The 9924-nt window shown below is 47.6% G+C and overlaps 1 protein-coding gene across 1 annotated transcript; it reads left to right on the plus strand.

Annotated features, from left to right (window-relative positions):
* The first annotated feature begins 952 nt into the window (after window positions 1-952).
* On the plus strand, window positions 953-8373 carry LOC123019401 (gilatoxin-like). The gene is made up of 5 exons (XM_044422239.1): window positions 953-1004; window positions 3739-3892; window positions 6393-6667; window positions 7495-7634; window positions 8191-8373. The coding sequence occupies exons 1-5, from the start codon at window positions 953-955 to the stop codon at window positions 8371-8373; spliced, it is 804 nt and encodes a 267-aa protein (XP_044278174.1).
* Window positions 8374-9924: the final 1551 nt, after the last annotated feature.

A 9924-nucleotide genomic window follows, 5' to 3' on the forward strand; every position in this document is an offset into this window, starting at 1 on the left:
CTTCTGGGGAATGGGAATGGCATCAGGGTTGGACAGCAGCTACCTCCCTGCCCAGCAACCTGAAGCAGTTGCCTTACTGCATCTCTCCAGAGAAGGGCATAATTCAGGCCAAATGTGCCCCCCCCGCCCCCCACAGCTAGTTTTGCAGGCCATGCTGCTTATTTGGTGGTGGGCCATGTGATTGTGGTGAAACACCCATTTCCCTCTAGAAATGGAGGAAGAAAACTGTTCCCAGAAGTCTCTGAGGAGCACACAGTGGCAACTTGGCTCATGATCTTCATTCATTCCATGACTCTGGTTGCGACCCAAATTGGTCGTGAGCCAGGTCAAATTTCCCCATAAGATTCAATGTAAATAAAGTTAATACGTTCTGTAACTATTCTTTTTAATTACAAAAATTGGAAGCAAAGTGACAAAGAACAACAAAGATCATGGCCATCTCCCCCCCCCCCCTCCACAGCATGGCCGTGATCGCGCCTGTGCAAGGAAGATGGACACAATCTCTATCATCACCCAATGCGGAGTTTGTGACCTCAGGCAATTTTTTTCTGAAATTTCTGTTCACGACCCGATTTGGTCGTGAACTGAGGTGTTCGTGAGCAGAGGTAATACTGTACTTTTAATCTCCCAGTGTTGTCAAAGACACTCCTAGCCAGATAGTGTTACTCACAGCATGAGGCCGCCAGCCAGGCCTTCTCCCCTTCTAGATGATTTCAGCACTGCCTCTGTGCAATTTCATGCCCAGCGCTGTTCTTTCCACCCCACCTCAAGGCTGTCTGGTCCAATCAGATGTGGAATGGTGAGAATCTGGCATATTTTGAACACCTGCACTCTGACCCTCAAGGTGGAAAACAAAGTCAGGTGGGATATTTTGCCCTGTGTCGTGCTAATTGCCAGTTTTATTCCCTGCTTCAAAGCACAGTGGAAGCTTTCACCAGGCAGATCTGCCGCTATGGAACCTGCTCTGTTGCTGACTTCCCTCCTCTTGCTGCAGCCTGTTGTTGGTAAGAACTGGCATTTGAAAGGAATGTGAGTGCAAATCAGAGGGTGGGGGAGGCTGGGGGGATTTTAAGTGAATTCCTCCCCCACCTGCGATGACCCCTGTGAGAGCCAGGTAGCAGCTCTGTGTGAGGGGCCCGTCTTTTATTGAAAAGGTTTGCATTGACTGCTACATTCTGGGTGCGTTCAGATGATACTTCAAGCCTGCCCTAAGCCACACTCAGGCTGAAAGCTGGAGAACCCCTTGCCCAGAAATAACAAGAAAGGGCTTCCATGCGGCTACGGGACTCTAGCGGACAACAGGCGGCAGGCTGCCCACTGGCACTTTGCGGAATGGTCTTTGGCTTCCCCCGTGATCTTTTCAGTGCTGGTGGAGGGAAAGCCATCCAGATCGGCTTTGTGCAGCCCATTCAAACCCCATTTGGTCCTGGGGAGGCAGCGCGTGGCAGGGGGACCAGCCGCTTGCACCTCGAGAGGAAGTGAAGCTGAGCCGCTGCGTCGTGCCTGCGGCCACCTCAGCTGAGGGGAGAGCAGGCAACGCTTCCCAGGTCCCCTCTCCCACTGCAGGGGAAGCATCTCCTCCTCCCATTGCCTTCCACGGCAGCATCGGATTGAGCATCGGCTTGGCCAGGCACTGTGAAGGGAGGTCCCGGAGCGGGGAGAGAGGGGCCCTGGACCGCGTGCCCTCCTCTTTCTGAAGAAAGGCGAGCAGGACGGCGTGCTTTTGCCTGCCTCTGCCACTGTGGCCACGGGTGGGATCCAGTCGCTTGGCCTGTTCCCCTGTCCTGCTCCTTGCTCATGCTGCCTCCCCGAGAGCCAAAGAGGGCTGAGCGGGTGCTGTGCAGCAGGGCCCAGAGGCCTCTCCCGGTGCTCCTGCCAGGGCGGAACAGGGAGCGAGATGGCTTGCGAGAGCAAGGGAAAGCAGCGGGCAGCTGGGCCAACTGCCACGTGGACACTTTGCTGGCTCTCCTCAGCTGGAGCACTTGGTCAGGGGGACGACTCTTGTTGGCCGCTTGAGCTGAGGCTCCCTCGGGCCTTTGGCTTGACCATGGCTTGGCACTTCATCTGGGCTTGTATAACATGCACGAGATTCCCTAAACCCACTACATGCCTGGGCTAGTTGGGGAGAGAGGGGAGGGGGTCAGATGATGCGTTAAGCTACCCGCTGGGCGCTGGCCGGCCATGCACACCCGGTCTTCAGCTTGCCAACCTGCATTTACTCGCATAGTGCCACAGACCTCTGTTTTGTATGTTTTGCTGTATTTTATTGCTGTTTTTAATGTATTATGGTTTTCATTGTGGTTTTATCTCGTGTTGCGAGCCGCCCAGAGGTGCTGTGGCACAATTGGGCAGCGTACAAATGTTTTAAACAAACAAACAAACAAACTTTGGAACAGCTGGACCATCGTGGACAACATATGGTGTGCAGAGGAGCACATGCTAACAGCAAAACACTCTCGAGATGTCCATGTGGGACTTCTCATGGAGTCAGGGATTTTGCTTCCTGAAGCAAAGCCCCAGTGGCGCCCACCCCACCCTGCCAGCTTCGCTTCCAAGAGCTTTGCTGTGTCATCCAAACAACCATTTCCCGCACCCGCTGCTCCCTTATGCGACGGGAAGCGAGTGCCTTTTCTGTTCCGACGACCTGCCGCACGGCAAGACAGGAATGCCAAATGGAGCACTTGAGCCTTTACATCCATGGACATAAAATGAATTTGTATTTGTATTGCATTTTAATGTATTTTAACTGCATTTTAATTTTTTTATACTATTTTAACTTTTTTTTAAAAAAATCCTGTTAATGTTGTTTTAGCTAGTGTATTTTACTGTTTTTATACTTTGTTGTTAACCACCCAGAGAGCTTTGGCTTTGGGTGGTATAGAAATAAAATTAATAATAACCATTTTTATTAGGCCAAATGAAGAATTGCCAAAAATATGCAAACCCCGCTCTTTTCCTCTTCCATGCAGATGTGGCTTCAATATCAATTCAGGGTCTCTTTTCTTCTCTCTCTTCCACCCCAGGCATGACATGTGGAACAGCTCAGGAGATCACAGAAGCATTGGGGTGGTCTTTAGGTTGGCTTAATTAAGTTCCCAAGCTAAACATAAAATATAGACTAAACTTAGAAGTATTATATTAACACAAATGTTCAAATTTTGCTTACGGACAAGACAGCTCCTTTTTCTTGTATGTTCTAGAGAATAACCAACTGGGTATCCATTCAATATAGTAATATCGATACTAGAATAAGGAGGTTTTAAACCACAGGAAGGTGGGACTGGCAGGTTCTTCCAGTGTTCATCCTCTGCAGTAATATGAATGTTGGAATTTTGCTTTCTGAGTTTCAGTTCATGTGTTTGTGACTTCCATGTTCGGTAAGCTTGAGTGTGCCAGTGTTCTAGTTCTCATGAAGAAAGTCCAGCCTCATAAGGCACAGTGCATCTTTAAACCGCGAAAGCTGGGTGGGAAATGCTAAGAGTTGCAGGACTTTTCCCTGTCCACACATGCAAGAGATGGTGCCCTTCAGAACTCATGCAGGAATTACATTTAGCCATATTTTTCAACACCAAACGATCACACAGGAAGGTCACATGTGAGCTCTGTCTTAGTTTATCTCCTTGGGAAATGAGAAAGACCATTGAGTTATCTGGGGGAGTGATTTCGTTCCGATATTCTTCTGGCCGGCATTGGTGCCCACCTGAACATGATGGTGGGCTTTCTTGGTCTGTGTTACAGGATTGGCATTCCATGAGCGGATCATTGGAGGTCAGGAATGCCCAGAGGATGAACATCCTTGGCTTGTGCAGCTGTACAACTTCGAGGAGCCCTACTGCGCGGGAACATTGCTCAACTCTGACTGGATCATCACTGCTGCTCATTGCTACTTACAGTGAGGGACAACAATTTGCTTATGAATGCATTTAGAATCCAGTTTCAGTTCATGGGCGAAGTTTCAAGTTCATTCCTAAGGGAACTCCTACTGAGGACAGCTTGTTCCTTCCACATTATATCCAAGTAAATTCCCATGTAACTTTTCCAAATACATATCTGGGTCCAGAGCACAGCAAAAAAGCAAGGTCCTGTTGATAAGGTTCTTCCCAGAACAGTTGCATTGCTGATCAGTTCTGGTATGACTTTTCATTTGAAGACACTTGTGAGGTCACTGCCCAAAACACTAACTGGTTTCTGGTAACACAGCAACCCACACCTAAACTGAGTATGGGTTGCTGTTAAACTGGGTGGTTGTCAAACTGTGAATTTTTGGATTGTCTGATCCCAGCAGTGGTGGGGAGGAGAAAGGGAGTGGAGCCTTTGGGGGAAAATGTCCTATTCAAACTTCCTCTGAATTATCAGGTGGCAATCCTCGGAGTTATCAGCTGGGAGTGCAGCCAACAGCTGCAGATCATTTGCTAGAAAATAGGCAGGCCAAGGTCGCTTAATTACTGCTAGCTGGATTTGCATGACATGCTAAACCGCTGGTGGCCAAGAGTGTTGTGTGAACTTCCCCTGTTTTCCTTGGGATGGTTTAAAAGCCACCCTGGAGTGGTTATAACCCACCCCAAGGAGCCATGGCTTGTTTTGGAGTTTAGGTTTGGAAGACATAAACCATGGTCAAGCTGCAACATAGAAGAGTCTCTTGGCAGGAACAGCAAAGAAGAGACCATGGCCACACTCTGTCACCTCCTCCTCAAGCTCCACTCGGGGATTGAAGACAGAAGAGACGTGTATCAGGGGAAGGTCGCAGTCAACTATTCTTGCTGGAGAGAAATCCAGTCTTAATGCATGAAGTTCTCACTACTCAAATGTAATATATGTGGGGGCAATTCTGCCTGCTGATGAGGCAGAATGCATGTGTTTCCCACACATGCATGAACCTCTTCACTAATCTGACTAGTGAGGATTTTGTGAGCTTGTTTGGGGGACTGGGTGGCAGCCAAGCAGGGGGAAAGTGAGCTCAGGTGCCTTGCACTGGGCTAAGGAGCCCAGCAGGTGGTGGCTCGTGCCTCCCTCCCTACTGCTCAGGTGTGGCACGTGACTGAGCAGTGGGGGAAGCAAAAAGCCCATGCCTGGCTTGGAAACTCATCAAAAAGCTGCCCATGCCACCTCCCCACTGCTCAGCTGTGGTGCACCACTGGATGTGAAAGCCCAGGACACAGTGGCCCTCCCCTTCCCACCACTTGGCCATGGTGCAGCTCAGCTAAATTGCATCATGGTGCGTTCCAAGGGACAAGCCACCTTACACTGGGCTTTGAAAGCTAGCATCAAGCAGCATATGGCACTCTGCTCCAGATTCCTTACCCTGTACTTCCACCAGTGTCAGAACAGCAGGATGAGCAATCCTGTGCTCTGGTACCAGCAGGAATGCAGGGCAGGAAAGAAGGTGACAGCTGTCAAAAGTGCCCACTTTCAGCAGCTGTCATCCTCCTCAGTCAGCATCTCATGGATACTGACTAGAGGACCAAAGGTAGAGCAAGGAGGGAGGGACAGAATTATATAATCATAGAATAGTGAAGTTGGAAGAGGCCATGAAGACCATCAGGTCCAACCGCCTGCTGTTGCAGGGCACCAAGTTACACCATCCCACCCAGATGGCTGTCCAATTTCTTTCTGAATGTCTCCATTGTGGGAGAGCCCACCACCTCTCCAGGCAGATGGTTCCAGTCTCATAGAATCATGGAATAGTAGAGTTGGAAGGGGCCATTAAGGCCATCAGGTCCAACCACCTGCTGTTGCAGGACACCAAGTTACACCATTCCACCCAGATGGCTGCCCAATTTCTTTCTGAATGTCTCCATTGTGGGAGAGCCCACCACCTCTCCAGGCAGATGGTTCCACTGTTGTATTGGTCTGACAGTGAGGAAGCTTTTCCTAATGTCCAGCCTGAATCTGGGTTGTCACAACTTGAATTGATTATTCCGAGTCCTACAGTCTGGCATCAGCAAGAAGAGATCTTGACCTTCCTCTTTGTGACAGTCTTTGAGGGACTTATAGAGGAATATCATGTCCCCCTTCAGTCTTCTCAAGGCTGAACATGTCCAGTTCTGTCAGTCTCTCCTCATAGGGCAGGTTTTCCAAACCTCGGGTCATTTTTGTTGGGATGTGGTCCTCGAAGAATCTGCTGTGCCCGGTTGTTTGCTGTGCTCACCCACTTTTAGCTCAAGGGGACTGTATACCTACCTGTTGTGGAGTTTTCAGAAGGGAGGCAGAAGAATAGTGAGGCAGTCCAAGTTTCTGACTCATCCTCAGGAGAAAGAAAATCCTTGGACCCAAGGCAGTCAAGCTCTTCCTCAGTTACAGCCAGCCCAAAGGCCAAGTCAAATATCTGCCTTAAGCATCTGTGTAGACTTTGCTTTGAGAGACCTCTGAGATCTTTGCTGACTTTTTTGCAGGGATGAAATCCGTGTAAAGCTTGGCGTGCACAACCAGGATGTTCCAAGAGGGGATGAAGCGTGGAGAGTCAGCGTGGGCACCTTTTGCTACCCTGATTCTGCCAGCACCACCAGCAGCACCTGTGCAGACCACAAAGATGACATCATGCTGATCAAACTGAACAGCTCAGTTACCTACAATAAGCACATCTCTCCACTCAGCTTGCCTGACTATGCTTCTCCTGTGGGAACATATTGTACTGTCATGGGCTGGGGCTCCATCACAACCAGTCCAGGTAAGAAAAAAGGCCCACACAAGGTTCGCTGCACACTCGGGCATTTGCCAGAGTTCAGACCAGTCCTGGTTGTCACCATGGCTGTGCCCACGTGGGCAACTTTGCCATCCTCCAGAGCTGGGCATGGTTAAACATGGCCTCTAGAAGTGGAATGGGCATCTGCACCATGCCACAAAACACATCGCCGAAAACAAAGGAAAAGAGCCACATATCTGCATATCGGTACAAGCTAATTTACACGTGCGGGTGCAAATGAGTTACTGTGCGTTAAAATGCTGCATCACACTGTAGTAGGAAACCCTTTGACCATGTGCCCCATGTGCATTTGACCATGTGCCCCATGTGCACCATGGGCAACTGAACTGCTGTTGAGAGGCAACTTCAAGGTCCCTTCCTGCTCTCCCTTCTGTCCATTCTTTATCCTTAAACTGCATTTGGACTGGGCAGCCCATCAAACAGAGAACACCATGAAATGGAGGACTGCCCTCTGTAAAGCAGGTTGCATGGCTTGCCTAGCAGATCAGTCATTTGTCATTTCACCATAATGAGCGAAGGCTTCAGTTCTCAAACAGGGCACTCTTGGCACAGATCACCTGCAAACATGGGAGAAAGATCAGGAGGGTTTTGGGGTTGCTCATCTTTCATCTTGCAGCTTCAGTACACTGACTCACCATGACCTGCTAGAAAGTCCTAAAATTCCTGGAAGCAGCACCATGCATGGCCAGATCCTTTCTAAAGCAATACAGCTATTCCCATTTCCCACCAAAAAAAATGCTCACTTGCAAACCTCTTAGCAGACCATCTTGACCATCCTTTTTGGTTTTCAGACACTTATCCCAACGTCCCTCACTGTGTTTCCATCAAGATGCTGAAGAATCACTTTTGCCAGGATGCTTACCCATGGTGGTCCATGACGGACAACATGTTTTGTGCAGGATTCCTGGAAGGAGAGAAAGACTCATGCCGGGTAAGCAAGTTTCCTCTCTGGGCAGCATTGCAAAAGGAGGGAGGTTGGCTCCTAGAACCATGCAAGAAACCCAAGCTGAGATGTTCAGTTGGTAACTCTTTCATCGAGCTCAGAATTCCATGTAAGCTACAATGGATCCCCAAACCAGGATATTTTTGTTTCCCTCCACCATCTCCCACTCATTCCTTGTGTCCCAAATGGTGCTTTAGTACATACAGAGAGTGGTTGAGTTTTTGACCAGTGTTGCCTGCCCCTCTCTGCTCTGGAGTGATAACCTATAAACCCAACTCATGCTTCTGGGTTTCTCTGTAATGACAACCCATGGTTAAAACATCTCAGAGTTCCCAACCCAACACCAAACCATGCATTCTTTTCCTGGATCTTTTGTGGTTAACAATCCATGGTTTGTTAGAAGTCTGGGTTCTCACTTAATGACAATGAAGAAATCAACAACCCATGAATTAACTAGACCATGAATTAGGGATGTGACAGCCAAGTCATATTGTAGTCTAAGCAGGAAGAAGGTATTTCATAATGTATTCTGCTCTTTCAATAGGGTGATTCTGGGGGACCTCTTGTCTGTGATGGACAACTCCAGGGAATTGTATCTTTGGGAGGCTACCCCTGTGGCGAGCCACTGCAGCCCGGAATCTATACCAAGGTCTACAGCTATCTCCAATGGATCCAGAATATTCTTGATCCAGTTGCAAACAGCCCTGATCGCTCCAAATTGGATTAGCAAGAGAAAACTCTTGAGTCATCTTAACAGGAGTGGAATCCAAAACATACACGTGCGAGTCAATGTCTCTTTTCTCACACCTTAGATCTCAAACTAGGCACTCTTTTTCCTGACAGTAAATGTCATGGGACATAATGAAACTCCTTTTGGGCAACATGTGTACCAATGACATGAATCCTCAATTCCTGGCAGGATGCATGTTTTCCTCAATGCCTGAGAAGGGATCTCTTCTCAGAGGAGGGTAAGCATGGGACATCCTGTTTCATAACAGTAATTTCAAGATGGCTGTTTGAACCCTATGCACTAGAATCTTGGGTCTTGTGATTCTGGGATGGGCTGCATGTGACTTCTCTAAATGCTAATGATCCAAATAAAAATAAAAGAGACTTCAGCATTCCTTGAATCCCATAACAGAAGCATCGACCACTTGTTTTCCTCTCACACGTGCTTGACAGTGCGCACAAATGAATGTAAATCAGTGCCTCTTCCCTTCTGTGTGGGGCTTGGTCTTACCTTGAAGAATGAAAAGCTTGGTAAACAAGGAATGGTTGATTCATCACCTTCTGTATAATGAAGCAGGGGCCACCCTTTTCTTAGGAAGTTCCCTCATGAAGGGGAAGGCTTCGCTCAGGAGTCTTGCAGCAGATTTGGACTCCCCAGATGGTTCTCGCCCCCCCACCTCTTTTCCCTTAAATCCCTATAATTTGGGGTTCCCCACTTTGAAAGTTGTGCACATTCCTGCACATTCCTCTCTGGTCCCCTTACCAGCAGTCCAAGAGAGTGAGATGCTTCTCCAAAACCTTAGTGGCAGGAAGAACTTTAAATGAAAATATATATACAGTATTTGGAAAGTTTCTCTTTTGCCTTTCAACCGCCTCCACTGAGAACTTCTCCAAATTGAATTTAGCCCAGGGGTGTCCAAACTTTTGGCTTCTCTGGGCCTCATTGGAAGAAAAAAAAGTTCTCTTGGGCCACACATTAAATGCACAAACACTATCAAAAGCTGATAAGCAAAAAAAAAAAAGTCTGTGCATAATTTTTATAATATCTGCCACCACAGATATTATAATCCTAATTATGTGGCTCCCCATTTGGAGAGTTTTTTTTAAATCATCAAGCAAGTCCAAAGTTTGTGATCACTAATAGAGAAAATGAACATATGTAAGTAATAAAACTTCATTGTTTTTTTGTTTTGTTATTATAAAAGTAAAAGAAAAGAGGCCAACATAAAACTAGTGGGATATTTGACATTGTATCTGAGAAACTAATGGATCAATATTTGGTTTGATGGAAGTAGATACAATTCTCAGTGAGGCCTCAAGGTGCTCATCAGATATTCTGGTTCTAATTTTACTCTTAGTGTGCTTTATTCTTGCACATGATTTAGCCCTTGAGCTGAAAGGGAATCAATAGACTTGGCTTAACTTACACATGGTCAGTGAAAGTTGCAACCCTCCATAGGATTGCTGATGGGATTTAAGTTGTTAAGCAGTTTTGGCAGTGGGTGTGTGTGATCATTAGGCCTCTGTGTAAAATCCTTTAATTTTTAGG

Source organism: Varanus komodoensis, unplaced genomic scaffold (assembly GCF_004798865.1).
Source record: "Varanus komodoensis strain SLA01 unplaced genomic scaffold, ASM479886v1 scaffold122, whole genome shotgun sequence".
In the NCBI taxonomy this organism is placed as follows: Eukaryota; Metazoa; Chordata; class Lepidosauria; order Squamata; family Varanidae; genus Varanus; species Varanus komodoensis.